Raw genomic sequence first — 23,264 nt, 5'->3', positions numbered from 1 at the left:
ATCTTTACTGGAGAAGTAACAGGTAGTCTATATATTTCAGGTCAACAGTGGTAGTGTATGCTTGTGGGGGAAATGTTGAAGAAAGGTTATGGAATTCGGAATATATGCACACTGATATCTATGATGGTCTCTTTTTTTATGACATAAAAACAATGCTTTCCTTACTATTTCAAACAAATTTGCTTGTCTTCACTACTGTCAAAACACAATGTACATTGTGAAAGATCCCTGGAAATGCTACATTTAGGAAGATCAGCCTTTTAAAACTGCCATTTTTCTCTTCAGAGCAATGGTCTGATTTAGAGAAAATATAGGAAAAATATATCTAAATGGAAAAATATCACTCTGGAATCTAGTAATATTTAAAAGGTTCACATTTTATCAGTTTCAATACTCAAATTATAGGTGATGGGAAATTCATAGAAATCTATGTGATTCCCAAAAAGAATTTTAGAAATGGTATTTACTACAATTCTACTTCCCTAATTTTCTCATTTATGTCTTGTAGGGACTGCTATTCTGAGCATTCCAGTGCTTACTATTCCTGTTGCTATTAATGCAATTAAAGCCCTTGCCAAAGAAGCCTTGTATTCTCCTGGTGGTGGCCGACTCTCCGTAGGCGTTTTCTAAACTTAATAGAGTGTTAACACCTCTTTGCGCCTGGCACAGGGCCCCCATTGCCTCCATACTCAATTAGATCTAAAAATATTTAAGTGGATTAAGATGCTTCTTCACTCAATTTAGCAACTTGGAAGACTATTTCTTTAGTGATCACAAGGCCCCTCCAAAAACTACCACACATGATTACTCTGGAGAGATACCTGATACACCCTTAGCCCCGGGCATACTAAAACCACAAGACTCTCTGAGGACTTCACTAAATTCCTGTGGCACTCACCACAGCACTATGTGCAACCATTGGCTGTGTTATTCTAAAATGGTTTAACAACGCATCTCTACTGATAGCTCATTCATTGTACAATGATCTTCGATACCTCCAAGCATTACCAATTCTCGCATTATCTGCTGAGTTCACAAAAAAGGAGATGCTGCTTTTCTGGGATCTTTATTGTTTTACACTTAAAATTATATATTATTTTTGGTTCTGTCATCCCAGATGATTGCGTGTGGCCTTATCATCTATGCCTGAGTGTAGACAATAACCCATAAAAATAATCCTCAAATAGAGCTGTTGACAGGTAAATTATGGAAATGGTGAGCAATGGACATTTTGGAACAACTTTAGTGCCACAGTTTACAATCATATGTGCTATTTATCTTGCTTTTCAGTGTCAGATTGAAAATGTTTCATTCCTGCTAATGGTACCCATGACAAGAAGCAAGGTCTGAAAAAGCAGTGGTCCTTTTTCTGCTAAGCCCTGAAAGTTGGAAATCATAATGGAAACATTAAAAATGGAAAGAGATAAAGAGGGGGAGGAAAGCTGGTCTATTACTACTCAAAGTTTTGTTATAAAATCGTGACTAGGAGATACGTAAAGAATATTTTTAAATAAAGTTCTGGAAGAAGAGTATTGGAACCCTATTCAGAAAAGGACTTAATTTTGAATTTTGATTATCTCTTAGTTCAACAACTGTCTGATTCCTAAATGATACCTCTTTGCTACTCTCTAAGTCTCAGCAAAGCATGGTCAAGGGTGGTGCTGAAACAGACAAAGAAGTGAAACTTTTTAATGTGATACATAATCATTTGAGAGCCTACCTGTGCCAGGCACATGGGCAAAATTTAATATTAATCTTTCATTCCATACTCACAACAACTAATAACTGGTATGAAGAAGAAAGCAAAGTTTAAAGAGTTTATCTGTCTTGGATAGGAATGGGCAAGCCAACGCATTGCTGAAATAAGAGCCAGATCCTTATTCTCACACTCCAAAAAATCATGATTCTTATCACATTTTATGATTTTTAGGGAAAAATATGTTAAGTGAACTGGCAATTTCAGACAAATGTCCAATATTTTCCCATATGGAGAGAAAGTCATAAAAATTACTGACCAATACCATTCTATTCAGTAGGCATGTGGTTAGTGTTCAGATGCTCTGCTGGATCACCTCCCTGGCTTATAGGCTGCGCAGGGGAGGCTGGGCATTAAAATTATTGAAGTATAAAAATGGCTATCTGGCTGGAGGTAAGGTCTCTGTATTATTGGGGCAGACACTCCATTAATTCTGTGAATACAATCTTTTAGTTATATGAGCCAAGCACACACTTAAATTCATTTAAAGTCAGTGGAGAAAGTGAAATTATAACAAGATCTAGTTTGGTCAAACAAAGGCAAATATTTATATGCTATTGGCTAGTACGTAAATTATTCAATATCCCCCCACCACCGCCAGGAATCTATAAGAGTCACTGTATTGACAGGCTAAAGTCATTCCTGAGAGAATGGAGACTGAAAGGGTCTCCATCCACTTCCTTTCCATTTGAGAATCAATATCATTTGAATCTGCCTGATGTACTAGGGTAGCTCCAGGTAACAATAAATGAGAGGAAGGAAAACAGGGGTCCTAAGAGGAAACTCAACATAAGAAAAATGTGGACTAGTGACCCAAGTGCAATGCTAGGGCTGAAGAAATCAGAGGGAAGTGCTGGGTCTAAGAAGAAGGTCTAACTGCCCTGAGTCTAACCCTCCTCCCTGAGGCACTCTGGAGGAGCCTTAGGGAGCTGAGTGAATGGTGATAGTTACAATACTTGGCACAGGCAACTGACATGTCCAGTGCAGATTAGGCGTGGTAGAGCTGGATGGGGCTCTTTGAGGACCGATTGGCATCAAAACCTGAATCAGTCGGCAGAGACCTACACTAGTGACTGTCGAGGCTTGGAGTAATTCTGTGACAGCAGGTATTTGGGACACTAATCTCTGTCCCCTAGTAGCTATGGCAGCAGCACAGATGGAAAAGGGCAGATTAACTGGACTGTCTGGGTGCAGTCATCCTGCTGCAGCGGGTCGTGGTACTGAATGGCACACCCATTGTTCCTGGTAGATACTGCGTGGTCCTTCAGCCATGCTGTAGTGTATTTGAGTACCGACATCATCAGTGAGGTAAAATAATCAGGATAACTTCTGGGACATGGGTAAGCAGCCCTGGGCATGCTGGGATATAACATGAGAGGGCATGATGGAGTGGAAGAAATTGCACCTTGCACTAATCTAGGTGGATGTGAATTTGGAGTCCTTATAATTTGGATATTAAAAAACCTATAATTTTATTTTGTTGCACGCTGATGAGATCAAGAGGCACCTAATTTCAGGTAAGTAAGTAAATGTAAAACCATGGCAATTCTGTTCCTCAGCAGGTGGCAGAGTTCCCATGAGCATTCCATATTTAAAGGATTATGATTTAACTGCACAAGCTGCATTGTTATATCAGCCATACTTGGTTCAGCAATATTTGTTTCGAGGGCAAGTTAATACGTAATCGGGACTTTTTTTTAACCAAGTTGAAAATACTATCAACAGAGGTGTGCATGTAACAGATTCTTCTTCACTAACATTTTAGATGAGATTAGTAGACAGAATTAAGACAATATACACCATCCCTTTTAGTTAAATCCCCACAACCTGAATCAAGTTTAGGGATATATCAAATGTATTGAATATTTTTATGTAAACTTTGACATGAATTATTTTTTCTGATGTGTTCATAGCTCAGTGAAGTAATCATCTGCAATGCCAGTTACAAGTCACTGTCCCTGTGCCAAAGGCAAAGAGGAAAGTTCATGGAGACCTGCCTTTCAATATGACAGTAAACTGTCTACTTTTCAGAATATTCACTTTATGATTTAAATGACAAATCCTACTGACAAAAGAGCAAATCAGAGTATCAACGGGAGTCAATTTAAATAATGAAACAAATATCAGCTGATTGCTATGGTAATATTAATAGTCACAATACTTAAATTTCATATATCCATTCAAACTAAAACAGAAAATACCCTTGTCTGACCGTGGAGTCAGAGTCACAGGATTTGTCACAGATGATAAGGTGGAGCTCTTGGGAAAAAAAAAAAGCAGAAAGTAAATTATTGAAGTCAGGGTAACCATGACCTGACCGACTGAAGTCTGCTAAATTGTAGCTGAAATCCTAAACGCAGGAGCCAAAGCCTGTCACCAGGGCCCGGCAGCCTGCAGCCTGTGGGGCTGAGAGTAAAACACAGGAAGGCTTTGAGCCCTAATAGGGTGGTAAGGACTGCCTTCATCTGAAGACTTTCGCTTTGGTAATTCAACATTACCGAAAGCTGTCTTCGCTTTTATATAATTTGCATTTCCAAGACTGAACATTTTTCTCTGATGACACTAAGTTTTTAAATAGCAAAACCAAGTAAAATCCAAGTTAGTTTAGGTATAACCTGCTCCGAAGGCTATGACTCTAAAGGAGGTTCCTACAGGACAACAGTGAGACAGTCTCTTCCTCTCCCTTCTTAGGAAAGCAGAGAAAATATTCAGTACCTGAATTATAAAAAAAGTAAGCCAGGGACTTACTTTTAGCTAAGACACCTAAAAGAGTATAATCATAAATAAAAATAACAAATTGACTGATCAATTTACAGATTAATTTAAAAAATCTATTTCCCTGAAATATATTGCAGGAAAACAAGACAAGCAAAGCAAACAAACTAAAAACCTCTTCTAAGTCAGCCCTCAAAAAAGATGTCATAAATCATTACATTACAGATTTACCTGGAGGGCTTTGTTTCAAAGCTGCAGGCTGGCCTCCCGCTCCCAGCTACTAACTCAGCAGGTGGGGCTTATAGACAATTTGCATTGCTAACAGTTGCCTGGGGATGCTCTAAGAACCACTGTTTTAAGGAGTCTTAACTCTTTTATCTGAGGGATGGTAATTCTGTCCAGCAACTTGAAGAGTTAGGGAAATCTGTGACAGAAAAACACTTATATACTGACTCATTGTTTGTTAGCCAGATGCCTGAGATCTCATCACTTAAAAACAGCTCAGTCTTTCATGGTCTACACAGGCTCCGAGTCTTGGAAGAATTCAAAGAGGAGAAGTTAATTGAAAAGATTGGTTTGTACCGTGAAAATCCTCTTAATCAATTTTGGAACAAAGTAAGGATATTAGTAAACCAACTTATAACATACATAGATAAAACCAAAAGCAATGCTGGAATTGGAAGGAATTAAAAGTATATTAAAAAAAAATCTCTGAAGAAAATGAACCTATAAAGACAAAAGGAAAAAAAAATGGTATACTGTTAAATCATCTTACTCAGAATGGAGCTTAATTTTTCCTTTATTAAAAAAAAAATTGTGTTTCATTTATTTGCAGTCAACTTCCACACCACAAATTTAACATCCTCTTGCTTTACCAAGAAATTAAGAAAGGTACAAACCTATTATCTTCAAAAGGTAAAGAAAAAAGCAATACAAGTAATCCTGAAACAACATGAACACTGTTGACTAGAGAATTACCAGTCCTGAACTTACTTTGGTATCATGGTTATAATGGACCCACTAAACGATGATGATATTAACCAGCAGGCTTGAGAGTATCTATAAGGAAGAAACAGGAGCAAAAAACAGGAAGAACTAAAGATGTATCGTTTCTGTGGTGATAAACAGGGAGCCTGTCTCTTCCCAAGAATGTATATTTTGACTTGCCTATTTCCTAGAATATGAGATTGAATTAAAATAAAAGTTCCTATTTACTATATGTCACAGCCATCAATGTATAAAACAGAAGCTAACTAGATGAAAATGTAAGTATAATAACAGGTCAGGATTTCCTTAACTGTTGATTATCAACAAGACAAAATAAAAGCAGTAGGGGGCTTGAATGCTTCCATATTCTTAACAATTAAATTGTTACCAATATCACATAAACAAATTTTTATGCTGTGAAAAATCATCTAAATATCAAAAATGGTTTTCATCATAGCATTTTTAAAAATTAAAACTTTATTATTTAATAAGTGAAATGAAATAATTCTAACTTTTCTACTTCTGAAATCAAAGCCCAGAAATTCTAAACTGATTTCACTTACTTAAAAAAAAAAAAAAAAAAAGCTGCCCCATCTCTCATTACTCCACAACCCCATGTCAAGACAGACTTTGGAAAATGTATCAATAATTTTTGAGAGAAGAGATATAGTCACCGATGAAAGAAGATAAATGTATTATATATAAACACTTATAAGGGCTGACTCATTTATATTCTGATTCCTCTGAAAACAGTATCAAAATTTTTCTTCTTTATTTACTATGGTCCGTTCTGTCCAGATATCAGAGCTGTAAATATGCTGATATAAATATGTGAATCTGTTCAACTAGTATCAATATAATTATTTTGCAAATTCTCAAATATATTTGATGGATATCATCTCTGTATCCCTGTCTACCTCTACAAAAGAGCTTGTAAGAGGTGTTTCTTAAAAATTATTCTTCTCCATGTAAGGATATAATTACCAAACTCCTATAACTCTAATTATTTAAAATAGGTTGTAGGGACAATAAAAAATAAATTGTAAAATCAAATGTACTAGGGGATATAAAGGAAAAACAGTATTAAAAGTACAGGCTCTTCACAGAATAAAAGCATATGGGGTAAATGGTACATGAGGGTTATAACATAATCTACACAAGTTTCTTTATGTTCTTAATTGACCTTGCAGCCCTTCAACTTTAATATGATTATAGAGGTTGAAAATGTTCAGATGGCAAAACAAAGTGGCTGAAATGCAGGAAAGCATTTTGTGAGTTAAAGAGGAAAGAAGGAAGTACTTTCTATGTGGAAATACACTGAAGAAAATAATCTAGTAAGTAGTCATTAAATTGCATTTTGAATATCAAACCAAAACAACACATGGAACTTAAAATAGGTCTTTGGCCATTTACTTGGCTTTGGCTATTTGTCACGTAGCAGCATTTTCAGGTTCTCACCCTAGGAAACTGTTGATTTACGTGGAATTCGATTATGCAGAGAAACATAATTTTCTTAATAGACATGCCATTGATCAGTCATAGGAGCAGAAGCCTCCTATTGCAGCATTCCAAGTATTTGTGCTTTATACTTTATAAGGTTTTTTTCTACCTACTCTTGGTGGATAGAGTAAGCCTTAGCATCCCATTCTACAGGTTAATAAATTCAAAGAAATTAAAGTAATTGCCCCAGTGTAATCCAAGAAACTTCTAGAAAGGAGAAGAAAACAATGGGTAGCCACAGTTGGGGCTGCTAACAGGAAGTAACAATGAGGCACAGAGAGTGAAGGGGGTTTTCCCTTTCCTACCACTGAGTCAGGAAGGCTTTTCAAATCTATAACCTCAGCAATTCAGTAAAAGCCACATTGTGCACCAGGTATTAGCTGAATCTGTCTACACTGGAGGAGGGAGACACAACAACTCTACAGACCTAGAAAGATCTGTTCAGGAAAAAATGGGAGCAGTAATAGAGCCACACAAATAGAGTCTGTGAACCTGTTGCTTGATGATTTTTTTGTAGACTTTAAGGAATTGGAAATGTAAATGCTAAGTATTCTTTACCGTTGCTCTTTCAGCTCTGAAATCAGAAGTAATCAGGCTGATACTCGGAAGCATGTACACAGAAGCACAGCATGCAGAAATGTGGCGCAGCAGAAGTCGGAAGGCAGAATTCGGTCAGATACCATTTGTGGTTCAAGGTTTCAGTGATGTGTTAGCTGTGGGAATTAGTAATTAACACCAGACAGCACTTGCGACTTTAGTATGTCATTAGCAGTTTGCCTGGGTGTGTGTTCTGTGTCATAAGCTGTGTATGACTCACTGTTGTGTGCCCTTTCATTCCTTGGAGAGGCCATGTAACTTGGAAGAAAAGGTAAAAATTCTGAAAACAGATAGACCTAGGATGAATCCAAGATCTTCACCCTAAAGGCAACCTGATGTTCTGGGGCTGTTACTTAGCTTCTCCGAGCATCAGTTGTCCTCTATAAAATTTAAATTCTACCTCGAGTGACTATGCTGAAGGCATAGGAAGATCTATATATACATGAAAGTTTCCATTACAGTGAATATTATCACATATTAGGCATCACGGTAATTGTTATTATTGTCATTATTTCTGGTTTAATGATTTTCTAGTAAAACATGTGCAGTATTTCCTAGGGAGGAGGAAGAGGAAAGAGGAAAGAGGAGGAGGAGGAAGAAAGGAAAGAAAAAGAAGACAGAGGAGAGAGGGACTACCCTTGTGCTAGTTTGACAGATCCTAGTACAAAGTACACCATGAAAGATTTTGCCTAACCAAAGACAACTCCTTTTTTGCCTGTGTGCAAATAGTACACCTAAAAGCTGAAAACAGATCCTGGATTTTAGTTCAATGTTTTTCTTCTAAATAATTCTTATTTTCATAATTTTATTATTTGCTCCTAATGTTTGTGGGAAAAGTAAATATTAATTTAAAATTATTTCACTGCTCTATAATTTATTCACAGATCACATTCGGAAATATGAAAACCTTGGTATTTTGATGAGATTCGTTTGATAGAGTCTTTATGCTTTTTTATTTGTGTAGCATACTGCCATTATTTTGTACACTTTTTTCTAACTTCTATGTAACCAGATTTTAATGCAATTTTTAGTTATATAGTTTTTCTTTTTTATATATATCCACAAGTTTATTTTCTTTACTTTTTTTTAGCTTTGCTCTATAGACTCAGTTAGACTCAATGGTCTATTTCTTTTTTTCTTTTTTAGTTATACAGTTTTTGCACCAGTCAATTAATAAATATTTTGCATGTTTCATGAGAATATCTGAACTCATGAACTTTCCTACAATCCAAATTATAATATAATTCTGCTTAATATAATTCATTTGTATACACCTAGCTGCATAAAATGGCAAAATAAAGGAAACAATAGAAACTATAATATAAAATATTCTCAAGAACTATCAGATAAAATAGGGTCATCAAATATAGTTTTAGAGAAAAGATAACTAAAGATACTTTTGCCCAGCAGTGCTGTTCATGGCATTGTTTCTTGCTTTATAAACCTCAAATGTATCTTATTCTGTACATATCTCACTATGACTTAAAGCAAACTAGCAGGAAAAAATCGAGTTTATGATGCTCTGATATTCAAGGAGAAGTAAAGACTGAGTGGATACTTAACCATAAGCAAAGCTGAATCCAAGGTGATCAGAGCTAAAGAAAAGCAGTTTGGTGGAAATAATGATACATACCTAAATCATACTGGAAAGCTAAAATTTAAAAATTTTTAAATTTGTAAAAAAATAATAATGCTATTCTTTGCATATTAACAGTGATGTTGCATATTGAAAATGTGGTAGAGTTATACAACAGCAGATAGTCTTTTTACTGTAATGGTCGGGATGGGGGCAGCAATGTTACAGAGGAGGAGGAATCACCAGCTAAATGATGATGTTCCCTGAAGTCCTGTTTATTTTTACTATTATTTGAAGAACAGTGAAAGTGAGTTCAAACCAGAAAATTGCCTTTGGTGAAAAAGGAATAAAATTTTTGAAACCTTTTCCAAGTTCAACATGTATTTCTTAGTTCAGAAAAGCCTTAATTATATTTTGCCTTGGGAATGTGGGTGAGTATTAGACATCTAAAGACAAATGTGCAAGTATTGAAATTCATTCACGCTTAACCCTAATGCATCGACAGCAGTGGGGGCATCAAAAACATTACAAATGACACTGATTTCCCCTTGAATAAAACTGTATCAAGATTGTTAAAATTGACTGGTGTATTTTTAACCTCTTCTTTAGCAGTGAGTCTCGTGCCCACAGCACTCACTCTGTACTGATGCACAGGACTGGTATGAAAAAGTATATCCACATCATTGTTCTAGACTGAGCTAATGGGGCTAAGCTTGTCCTACTTTTACTAAGTTGCTAGGTGAATATCACCATGCCAGACACCCCTCAAAATGTCCACACACATTCCCATGCCTTTGGTTAAATGTCCTGCATTAAAATCTTACTAATGAAATAATAAAAGTTATAAGAAGAACAAGCAAAAGAGGATGAGGAGGAAGAAGAAACAACGGTTTTAGAAGATGGAATGGCAGCTGTGCCAAATTATAATTTGTCCTCATTATAAAGTTTTAGACACAAACACTCAAAGTGCAACTTTAAGTGTAAATGTAAGTATTTGAGCCCTTCATCAAACACTAACATTCCCAAAACAATGATAAGATAATTAAAATTCAAGATGTCTCCTGTTTCCAATTTTACTGGGCTGTGAAATGAAATTATTTAGAAAACAACAGGTTACATCAAGGGGCATCTTCTTGCACACACTTGCCAATTCTTCACTCCATGGTGCCCCCCAGAGAAAAAAATTTTAGAATAAATGTGTTTCATACATGTAGCAAAACATTTCTTTTAGAAAATTCCTTCAACATATGTGGTGCCTTTAAAAGGGGTGGGTGGGAAGGAAAAAAAGAAATTGATTCCATTGCTTTTCAGAAAATGACAGGTCTAGTCAGGCAGAGGTTTAACTGTGGAGTTTAGATAACATGTTCTTGAGCATGGAGTTCTCAGATGAGTCAATGTTTCCCAAAAGTACTGACAAGATGTCTACAAATACAGCACAGAGATGACCAGGAAAATGACAACTATTCCATTAAGGAGACAGCTGGGCAATCAAAAAGCATCTTGCGACTAAAGCTGTTCACAAGGTATCTGAAGGGTCGGCTTCAGAGTACTCTGTGATACTGTTGCAAAGAAAGATTTATTTAAAATCAACAGTATAGAGAATATTATACAAAAGTTATTTTATAATTATTATAACCTCCAAATACTATTTGCTTATTTAGTGTCAATTTTATTGACAGGGTAAAATGAAAATTATTAGAGAATTTCAGAATTAAATAACTTGAAGCTGAATCCTTTGTTCAGTCGCATCTTCTATTTTTCCTCTTAAAATGATTGTCTACAATTGTTATTTAACACACATACTAAGGTATGGAAACCCAAATCAAGAAAGTAATAAATCTACATTATCCATTTGCTACATGTATTACCATCAAAATTGGCAAATATCCTACAGGTGATACCCATTCTCTGTCAAGATCCTGCCTTCTTTTATTCCTGTGGAGTAAGGGAAGAGGGCAAAAGAGAAATGAGATGCATTTGGTATTAGCTGTTTCCTTTGTTCAGAGATAATAATACATAGAGTGAGAAAGAAAAAGGAATGAGAAAAGAGACAACCCAGGAATAAAGAAGAAATTTTAAAAAGAAATAAATCAAATATTACTGGAACTCTAAGACAATAACATAAAACAAAGGCTCCAGAAAATAGATCCTCTGTCAAAATTTATATTATCAAAATCATGCAAGAAGTGGAAAACTTGAACAGACCAATTACTGTAGAATAGATTGGAAAGATGATTAAATAGTTCCCATTCATGAAAGTACTAGGACTAGACGATTTCACAGATGAGTTCTAGGAAACACGAACAGCTCCAATCCTACTTGAACTATTCCAGATCACAGAAGAAAATCTCCCCAATTTATTTTATGGAGCTTATATAATTTGCAAAATATTATAAGTGAAAAGCTATGAATCAATCTCACTTTTGAAGAAGATATTAAAAAATGAAACTAAAAATATCAGAATAGAATTTAGTAATTGAAGCAAAAAATAATATATTACAAATATGGTATAGTCTAGTAAAGGAAGGTTCAGTTAATACTCAGAACATTTATCAACTTAATTGAATATATCTGAAATTTTAAAAAGAAATATTATCACATTAATGTAGGTTCAAAAACATTTAATAAAATGCATTACCATTCTTGATAATTGATGGAAACTATTTAAATATGGTAGAGGCTATTTAATGAATACTAATACCAATCACACAATAAAATGTGAAATAATAAAATCTTTACATTTAAATTCAGGAATTTGACTGAGATTCCTGCAATTGCCACTTATATTTAACTCTGTCTTAGAGAGTCTTGTGAGCACAATTAGGATACAAAATAAATACTACTAATATTAGACATAAAATATTTTAAAATATATTATTTAAAAAGCTGTGATATTTAAATATGAGAATTTGAACATGATAAATATACCAAAGTAATATATTTTCTCTATTTTCATAATAAGCACTTAGAAAGGGGAAAATATTCCATTCACAATTGTTATAAAACATACAAAATATACAGAAATAAACTTAACAAGAAAAGTATAAAATCTATATGAAAATGTGCACAAAGTCGTACTGAAGATCAAATTAAAACAAGAGAAATTAGAATGAAGGGGATACCAAGTGGTTGGATGGGGACCCTAAACCTCAAGAAGTATCTCTCTCAAAAAATTGACTTTTAAAAAAAAAAGTGATTTCAATTCTAATCCTAATAGGAGAAGAGAAAAGAAGTTTTCCTCCCCTACAGATACAAGAGAGACATTTTTTTGTGAGTCTGTTGATATCTTTATAATAAATAAATGTCATAAGTCTGTTTCTCATAAAATCACTTAAGGTAATTTTACTGACATATTGCTAAAATGCAATTCAGAAGTAAAAATTATCTTGCAAATCCTAAACTGATGCTGTACAGGTGTGAAGTGCTGTTTGTGTAGGACAGGTCACAGAGCCTGGCAGAACAAATGGACCACTTACCCTTTAGATGATTCTCCATAGATATCATCCTTCTTATCTCAACTTTTGGTAGGTATTGAGTGGCAGTGATTTTGAGGTTTTCCTGAAAAGTGCTAGGCATGCAGATAGTCTGTAATACTGGTTAACTGGGGGCCCAGGGATTTTAATGGACAGTTGACTGGTGGTTAGAATGATACCAAGAAGCTGAGAATTCAGATAAACTTGTACTTGACTAACCCACCCACACCTTGGCACACAAGCAGGCTAATGAAGGTCAACCGCAGAATCATGGTTCTGCTCTACAGAAAATATTGGGTTTAACCTTACAGACAAAACGACAATCTGTGTCCCACAAAACCTATACCACAAAAATTTGCTGCATTTCACTTTAAGCTAGACAATTATTTTCATTGCATGTAGTCAAGCTCCTTTAGTCATTAAAATAAAACATAACAAACAAACAAACAAGCAAAAAACAAAAATCAAACCAAAACAAAACAGGATACCTAGACATAGGCTGGTATACCTTGCAAAATAAATTGGTTGTAAAATGTATACATAAGTAATTACATGATACAACTCTCTGCATAGGGTAGCCACATATAGGCTTCCCCTCAAATACTAACTGTAATTTTAGAAAAATAGAATTGTGTTATTATATTTTGATACTAATTACTTAACATACCAGATGTGCAATAAAGATACTCATTAGAGGCACTCTTAGTTTAAGATGACAAAATCATTCCCTCTACATACTAAGTAACATTTACTATTTTTATCTAAAATTGGTGTCAAATGATTCAGGAACAGTCTCCAAAGGGTCTGGGACATAAACCTATTTGGTCACACCCATGTAACTAATAAGAAGTTGAAAAGTTCAGAACTGAGTTCTTAAACTTTTCCCCCAAGTTGTTATCCTTCTTGCTTTAATCCCTGCCTTGTCAAATGGCTCCACCATTTCCCAGTCTCTTCTTGGAAACATCTACAAATACATCTGTCTTTTCACTTCCCCTTCCCTGCCACGATGCTAGACACTTAGGACCACTACCTACATAAAATCCACTTATTATCTACAGAATGTCTTATATAAACCATTCAGTATGGGCAAGTATTTTCTCCACAATCTGGTCCTTGTCTACAAATTTTTCTTATCTTCAACCAGCCCAGCCTCTGTGTAGCATCCACGTGGATCTAATAAAAATTAATGAAAATACAGTTATATTTTTAAACACCTCTGTGCTTTCACTTCTGTTATCATTCACCTGAAATTCTCCTCTCTTCCTGTCTTCCCACTGATATGCTACTCATACACTAAGTCTTAGTTCATGTGTCATTTCCTCTATGAAGCGTCTCCTGAAACTTCCCAGTCCTCAGGTTGACTTGCCCAACCTGTTCTCGGGGTCTTATTATACCCTGTACATACTTCTCTCATAGGATTTATGAAAAGTATTGTGTTTACTTGGTTACACGTTCCTTTCCCTCTCCATTAAAATGTAAACATTCGGAGCTTTGTTTTTATGGTATGCCTTGAATATAGCATAGAGCTTACCATATAATAGGCACTTAACGTCTTTTAAAGGGTGAAGAGATTCTAATAGTCATTGGATTTTCACACCTTTGTATAACAAAGCCACTTGCCCAAATCTCACTGAAAAAAGGAAATGATTCCAAAGTAAACCATGTTTAATGCACTTGTATGGTTACTGCTCAACTTTTGATTCAACAAGGCAAACTGAGCATGCAACCTGCACAGTCCTACAGTTATTAACAGTAAAACATCAGCAGCAGAGCTATTTCAGCCAATTGCTGGAAGAAGAGGACCAGACATTTAAGTACTGATTCAGAAGCAGAGTGGAACAATCGGCAGCCCACAGTATGTGTTTGGGGTGGAGCGGGGTGGCACAAAGGAAGCCTAACTTCCAGCCAGATTGCTCTATAACCTGGAGCCTTGAGGAAGGAATGTATGAACAACAGTGAATGTAAAAGTGGGCTGGAAAACAGGGTAATCCCTCCACCACATTTAGAACCAGCCAAGTATTAACTCTCCTAGAGGAAAAAAAAAAAAGAGATTTCTAATAAGTAAATAAACAAACAGCTATAATATAAAACAACTGTTAAATGAAATTTTCTGGGGATGACAAAGTCAAATGTCTAAAAGCATAGAGAATCATCAAAATGATACATGCAAAGTTCACAGCTGAAGATATTCATTTTTTTCAAATCAAAAGGGCCTACAAAATTTTAAATTAGGTCCACACTTAGACCCCTCATTTGGAAATGGTAAGACAAGTATGAAATGAATGTTTCAAGAATTTGTAAAAAGTTATCTACAAAATTATGAAGAACAGCTTGATAGCAGCCTTCCCATTAGTAACACTGCTCCCTAGAATACAACCGAACGATTATTCCAGTGCTCGAGGGAAAAATGACTCTCACCCCGGATTCTGCATCTAGTAAAACTCTTTCTCAGGGGCGAAGGGAGGCTAAACTCGGAAAGTGTACTTTGTGAACATGCTTTTCAGGAAGTTGTGTGAAGAATATCAGAAAGAAAACACAGATCTAACCAAGCTCGAATCTAACTTGGCGGGGCGGAGCGCAGGGAAGATGCAACAGGCCCGGAGAGCCACTGATGTAGGTGGGGGCAGGAGAGGGTCCTGAGACGGAACTCTCCAGGGAAGAAGGGCACAGCCTTCAACAAAAAGCTGCAGATAAAATCGTGGTCAAATGTAAAGCACATGGTCTAAATTCGAACAGGAAAGCAGTGGGTTTCCAAAATACGAGTAGAATGAATATCAAACAGTAAGTAAAATGAGTAAAAATTGGAATATACTTAGGATATAGTAAGAAAAACAAACTGTTTTCTCACTTTCAAGAATAAAAGAAAAACAAAAACTCTGGGAGACGGGAGGAGTGGGCTTGGTAGGGATTGTAAAAACAAAGCAAGGCGTGATTCAAAAATAAATTAGACTAGTTGCTTTTACAGACCCTCTGAGATGTCTATATATATATATATATATATATATATATATATATATATATATATATATGTATTATACATATACCACAGACGAACTATAAAGAGATTAAGAACAGCAGTTAAGGGTAAAGACTAGGACTTTTATTTTACGTAAGTTACATTTTACTTTTTCATTTTAAATAAATCTGCATGAATTAATTTGATTTTTTAAATGTTAGTGAGGTAACGCATACATATATGTATGTGTGTGTGCATGCATATATATATCTCTCTATATATATATATATATAAAACCACATGATTCTTCTCAAATTTTTTTCCAAAATGATCAGGTGACTCACAAACATGAATTTAGACTGCTGAGATATAATTACTCATATTTGCCATGTTCGATAAATCTTTAGTCACAGCCTAACATCAGAATGTGAACACAAAGAATCTTCTTGTAGAATAAATGGCCCACAATTCCCTAAGGGAACACATCCTTTTGAGAATAAATTGCATTCACCATGTTGCATTATTACATTTACTTTAGGTCTACAGGCTAAATCCATAAAACTTGTAATGATGTTTTTTTTTTTTTCCCTCCCAGGCTTATGGGAAAAGACTTATTTTCATGACTACTCTTAGTCATTAGAAGCAATGTTAATTTACTACTATCTCAAGTCTTTTCACCTCTAATCTATATTGATTTTCTGTCCTAAAGAGAAAGTGTGCATTTTTAATGCTTCAGCTGCAATACATTTTCTTCTGGACTTTTTTTTTCTCCTACAAAAATGTAATAAAAGAGTCAAAACAACTGCCTAAACACAGATTAATAACTTCCCAGAAATGACCGCAAGGAGCACACACATTTTTAGGGAGGTAACATTACTATCGTGAAAGAAGGACAATCACCTGGGAACAGGGCAAATGGAAGGTACTCCTCATCTATTGCTGCTGGTCCCATGGGGACCTGAGCTCCATGAACCCTCAAAATTCAAATCATGGCTGATCATCAATAAATAGTGCTTTCAGAAAAGTTGCATTTTTTTCCTACCAACACAAATTGAGTTTGTGACTACTTGCTTTTACAGACTCTCTAAGGAGTCTAAACATTTCTCAAATTGTCACATCAGAATGTTTCTATAAAATAGGTCTTAGCTTTGTTTTCTCGTGCTCCAGTCACCACGTGGCCCTCAAGACTTGCCCAGGATGACATGGGGATCCTTTCCTTTGGTATGCTGGCTCAAGGGAAAGCGGAACTCAAGGAAGTCAAAGCAGGTGATGCTTTGTCTGAAAATGCCTCACTGTTGACTTTCTATGCTGTGCCCTCCCTCAACAGGGAAAAAGGATGTGTGTCAACTGACAAAGCAACGCTCATTGACAAGCTCATATAATACGTTGAAAAAACAACTGTAGTAAAAACAAAACAAAACAGAATGGCCCAAATTGAGGAACCAAAGTTTAGTGCTCAGTGACAATCAAAAGTTATCCATCTAAACTTTCATATGTAAACTAATAGAAGTATTTAATTCTTTATTACTTTGAAAGAATGAGTAGAGGTACAATGACACAATCTAATAGTTCATTATTTTTAAAACCCAAGGAATGAAGATACATGGATATTGCCTTCCCTTTCTAACCATCACAGCCCTGCTTTCTGAAATTACCTTTAACTACATTATTTTACTCTCTTGTTATTTTCGGAAACAAAACAGAAACCAGTCCCAATCTTTCCCTCTCATTTAATTTTGGATTAGTTATTGTAGCCTGAACTGATGTCATGGAAAAACTCTGCAATAGGTATAATAATATACTTCCATACATATTTTTTGTATATAATATGGGTGTTTTTCTCAATTACTTACACAAAATTCTTTCATTAGTTATTTAAAGCACTTGGCAAATAACAAATGTGGAAAGAGATATCCTTGTCCTTAATTAATATATAATGATAACATACATTAGATATAAATTGTTATATGCACATATGTACATATGCATATGTACATATGTGAATCACCATCATCAAAGTGCTGATTGCTATGAGAAAATTTAAAAAATACCATTCTAACTCACTATTTCTGGAAATTAAGCATACCCTGTAATACTGTCCTTCTGCAAAAATAAAATGTCCATCACTAAGGGTTTTGTATTCTCAGTTCTTGAGATATACAGTCATTTCCTCACTAAATACAGAGCTAAAGCCACAATCCTTGATATGGGAATGCTAGACTATGATTTAAAATCTAAATGCTCTTCAAATTCAAATGCCATGATGGATTTTGAATTTGCCCACAACTTATCGAAACTTGTCTTCATTTGTCAGACTGTGGCCCTCTGAGCTGTGCACCTGAGAGGCAGTTCAGCACAGGGGTTAAGAGCAGGGGTTTGGTTAAGAGCATGGGGTCTACATTCTGACTGTGGTGGTTCCTGGTCATATGAGTTTGGACAAAAGTTTGAAGTTAGTGTGAGGTATATAAAGCTTGTAGAGGAAAAGTATCTAGTAGCATCTGTGGAGGGTCACTAAAGTGGCAAGAAAAAAAAAGAAATATGATTCTTATAAAAACTACTGTGATTTTGGTATGCTGTCATTTTCTCTGTTTTTATGAACTCTGAGTGATGGATTCTCACCTATTTTGAATTTATTTCTAGTTTTGGGATTGGGTTTCACTGATCAAGCCATTTGGTCCCAGCTAGAAGGTATTCTTTTTTTCTTTCAAAATAACTTGGTTAAATAGAGAGAAACAAAGGAAAGGAGGGAGGGAGGCCAGAGGGAGGGAGGGAAGAAAAAACAGAAAAAGAAAATTATGAGTTATGGCAACATGTCCTGCAGCAATATCACCAAAAACCTGCTGTGCTTTTAGCAGTGAGAAACCTTTTCACTCTTCAGATTATTTTTAGGCAATTTAAAGCAGTACAACTCATTAAGGTTTTGTGTGTGTGTGTGTCATTAACTAATAACCACTGGATATCTCAAATCATATTCTCCTTGCCAGTATCTTTAGCCCAAATGAAGATGAATTGGGCAATTCCATTTATGACATAAGGTAATGCTTTCATGGGAGCCATTTGTATGTATTTACTTATGAATTATTTCACCAGAGTTAATCTGGCCTTTTCTTTGGGACTCTTGATGCTATAGAGAATTATACAATACAGAAGCTTTCTATGGATTTTTGCCCCAGATTTCCTTTGCTTGGAACTAAAATCATCTATTTAACTTTCCTTCAACATATTATATTCCTTGAAATGCCAGAGGCCCTCAAAGGATACTAATGAGTTCTTGTTCCAATTAACTGTTTTAAATTTTTAAATATTTCTTCTTTGCTCTTATGAAAGAGAAGATTAGTAAAGGAAACAAAACTCGTTATCAATACTCTTTAAATTTTATTTGTTGTTTCTGTGGCAGTTTTTCAAAGGATGCCCACATGCATTGTTGGTGGGGAGGCTATTTTCGATTAAATAGAGTAAAATATCCCATCAGTAAATTGAAACTCTTTACAAATAGCAAGTATAGAAAGGGACACTTTTTCCTTAGACTCTATTTCGGGGCATCTGCCTTTTGGTTTTAACAAAATTAAACCTAAAGATAATGAGGAGTTATGCTTTTCAAAATGACATTTAAAACAACAGAAGATATCATAAAGGGAAAAGGAGTTAATTTTAATAAGAGAAAAATAATAAAAATCAAAATGAAAATTAATGATATTTAAAGGGTAAATATCTTTACTGTGTGATCCATATATAAAAATCGTTATGATAAATGCTAAGACTCTGGGGGAAAAAATGAGTGGAGAATACCAAATGAGAATCCCTCAAAAAGGAAATAAAAATGGTTAATGAACATATGAAAAAGTCCAACTCAATAAAGAGAAGAAATTCAATTCAAAAAAATGACATTTTTTTCTCCAAGCAGATTAAAAAAATATGAAAACAGGTTAGTAAGAAAAAGATTAGCAAGAGTGTAGTGAAGTAGACTCTGCTGTACATTGGTGAGAGGCTAATTCAGTAAAATGATTTTGAATAGGTAATTATCAATTATATACTATAAGGCTTAAAATTATTCATATCACTTAGTTATACCTAGGTATTTCTTCTAAGGAATTAAACCAAAATGAAGATGATAGTATTTTTTATGGCAATGATTACCGGGAAATATTTTTTATAAAAACATGGAAATAGTATAATATATAATAACATATAACACTCCATAATATGTATTATATGTTTTGTTATATGGTATAATATATAACAGTAGTGTAAAAGGTTAAATGAACAATGAAATAGCCATATGAACTTCAAAATTGTTAGCTATCACATTAAATAGACACATGTTTAAGATGTAATAATCAGAAATGTTTCAGTTGCACATACATGAAGGAAATATGCAAAAATATCAATAACTAAGTTTCAGTTGGGAAATTATGAGTGTTTGCATATCTCTATTTTTACACCAAATTGTTTTATATTGCAATATAAAATGACAAATAGAGAAATCATAAAAGCCTACATTTTCAGGGGAGAGGAAAGTAAATTTCGTTGTTAGTACCTAAGTCTCCAGTGTACAGAGTGCCCGTGGACACTTCTTATCTGCAGCAGCACAGTGTTAGTTACAGCTCGTCCCCAATGATGTGCTTTCCCTCTAAACCCAGATCCTTCATTGACCAAAATTTCTGTCATCTCTGATCCCATTCAAGTTTCTTTTCATTGTAATTCCTTTTGCCACCTTTAGGCAAACTGAAAAATCTAAATTCCATTCTTATGGCAAATTCTCTATTTTCCTGAATGCCCTTTTGATTTCCAACATGGTGTCATGCCATTAGATTCCATAAATTTTATTATATAGAAATGGTTTGTTATACAGAAACTGCACAGAAATAGATTAACTAGAACAGAATCTGAGTGGTCTATAACACAAACCTAGAACACGCAGCATCGATTCTGAGACAAAGTGGCAGCTAGAGTCCAGAAGGGCAGCAAGAAGACTATCAGTGAAGACAGGAAGAGCAGTAAAGAAGCTGGCTTTGAGGGAGGGAAGAGGACTCACGATAATCACTGTTGGAACAATTAGCTTAACTATTGCTTGCAGTAACTGGGAAGGTAGAAAATACGCCTGTAAGCTTGTGGACCTGGCTAAGGGGATTTCCAAGCAAACAGTTGACAGTGTTATTTGTCCTCTTTTAGCCACAGATAACATATCACAAGAGAGATGAACTAAAGAAAGAATAATTCCATTTTCGAATTTAGAGGCTATCCTGCTAACTTAGGACTTGATATGTTGGAAAATGCAAGTTTCACGTTTACAGCATCTCTAGCTGGCAAAAGATTTTCCAAGTTAGACATTGTCTCAAAGAAAAGATCAAAGTCAGAGTGCTGTCTGCAAACCAAGATCAAATCAAATAAGTGGCTCGAAGACACGCTGTTAAGACCTTAGAAAGATTTCAGAGATTCTCTCAGTTATACAAAAATTCTAACAATCTTAAAGGTGTCTCATGGCATCCTAACTCTAATGTAATACTAGAGAGAGTGTCCAGCCTGGAAAAGTTTTGTGGGTATGTATTTTATTTAAGGGGATGGGATTATAATTTGGCACACAGAAATCCCACAAAAGTTTCTGAGAGCTAGAGCAGCTGCAAATAAAAGGGGCAGAAGGAGTTCAACTAACAGCTTAGAATACCATGGTGTGTTTTAAATTGCCTCTCAGCCTATTACTAGTCTATTCAGTTCAGTATTATTTTCAAATGATAATGAAAACAATAAGCAGGAAAATATTATAGCTATCATTTACTGAACACTTTTTAAAAATCAAGGATTGTGCTAAGAACATTTTTATAGAATATCCCACTTACTCCTCAAAAACAAAAAACGACAGAAAAAAAACACAACTTCGAGTTTTTAAAATGTTCAAACATTTTGATCCACATCTAGATTTTTATCCCAGGACTTCATCAGAAGTGGAGATGACACATATTTATATGATAATATTCAGAGCAATATTATTTATAAGAATCAAATCACGAAGGAGCCTCAAAGCCAAAGGAAAGAAGAAAGGTAAAATCTTTCACGTAATGGTTTATAGTGTTCCAATCAATTAAAGCATATGAGTTAATATAATTATTACTTTCATTTTAAACGTAGGAAAACTAAGGTTATGCTATCCCAAGTCACAGAGGATTTGGTAGATGAGATTTCACCCTTGGTATGATTTCAGAAAACCCACTCCCAAGCACTGTTATTACCTTTCTTATATTGGTTCAAATCACAATTTATAAAAGAAAACGAACACTACCATCTTATCTTAGGCATTGGAAAACTTCACTCTGCAAAAGAACACATCCTACTTGTAGCCTCGTAAAAAAGATTAAGATTTACATGAGAACATACCCTTAGAGGTGACGTACACTGATTTCTGGGAATGCACCCAGAGGAGAAAACCATGGGTTTCTCGCTCAGCTTAGCCAGACAGTGGACCCCTTGGTCCCAGCTGCCACCACGTTGCCTGTTTCAGCATCAGCGAGCTTTATCTGGGTTCCAGATGACAGGGAGAACAGGTCATAAGAGGGCACCTTTTATGTGGAGGAGGCCTTCGTGAAATCCGAGAAAGCCTGCTGGTTTGTGTCGAATAAGGCGGCTATTTAGCTGCACAATCTTATAAAAACGCCTTTACCACAAACTTGCTTTATAATTTTAAATAAATGCCTATAGTTTTTTCCTTTGACAAAAATAGAAGAAATAGAAAAAAAATGATGAAACTAAAAAAAAACTACATTAATGAAGAGCTATAGCTGAGATCTGAGGCATATACGAAAGCAAAAAAAAAAAAAAAACCATCCTAAGTTATGGTTCCCATAGCAACTGTAACACAGTTGGATTTCACTTTTATGTTAAGTAAGTTTAACTTGAGTGGGAATGCAAAATTCTTTCTCTGAGCCAAAAAGAGAATTATGGAGAACACAGAGACTATGGTCCTGACTATTCTGGCTTTCAAGTATGTCAAATATTAACTCTAACATGTACTAACATTTTCACAGCAATACTGTATGTTCATTTGTATCAATTTTAAACTACTTTTATTCAATTTATAAAATATAGTTATTTAAAATGGGAACAAGTCCCATTAAAATTTGTTAAATCAGAAGCCATGACTTTATAATTTATACATTTAGGGGCAGAGTTCTCTTTGTGAGTACAAGCAAATATTTGCCAAAAATGCAATTTATGAAAATGCAATCTGATTACATTCACTGCCAAGTGTTTTACACTTGAGATTCTTGATTACTGTAGATACAATCCGAAACTACGTAAACAAATACATGATATTCTAAGGAGAAGGTATACATATGATTGTTCGAGACATTTGTAGTTTGCACATCTTTCTCTATTTCAGTAAAATCTTTAAGAGGCAAGAAGGGTACTTACTCCTGTTATGTAACGAGGTCTGTATTGAATAGTTCCAAATAAACCAAGAATGACGATTATAATATGTACAAAATTTGCCAGGATAGGTGCCCACTGGTATCCAAGGAAGTCAAAGATTTGCCTCTCCAGCACACAAACCTAGAATAGCAAAACAGAATATACAGATAAGCGCAGTGGTGACGGGAAAAAAGCGTCACACTGATACTATAATTAGCAATTATAACTGTGTTACCGTATCTGGCATTTGTCTTTTTAAATGTGAGAATGACATCTTCAGGTATATTTCAGTGGAAGACT

General features: G+C 35.0%; 1 protein-coding gene across 1 annotated transcript in view; it reads right to left on the bottom strand.

Moving 5' to 3' along the window:
• The window catches only part of NKAIN2 (sodium/potassium transporting ATPase interacting 2), an 865,819-nt gene that overhangs the window by 425,726 nt on the left and 416,829 nt on the right, over positions 1 to 23,264 (bottom strand). The window contains exon 3 of the mRNA XM_072965826.1: positions 22,968 to 23,105. Coding sequence (XP_072821927.1) covers positions 22,968 to 23,105 — 138 coding nt within the window. The remainder of the gene's footprint in view (positions 1 to 22,967; positions 23,106 to 23,264) is intronic.

This window comes from Vicugna pacos, chromosome 8 (genome assembly GCF_048564905.1).
Source record: "Vicugna pacos chromosome 8, VicPac4, whole genome shotgun sequence".
Lineage (NCBI taxonomy): Eukaryota > Metazoa > Chordata > Mammalia > Artiodactyla > Camelidae > Vicugna > Vicugna pacos.
Note: the sequence above shows the minus strand (reverse complement) of the source record. Positions and strands in the feature narration are given on the sequence as shown.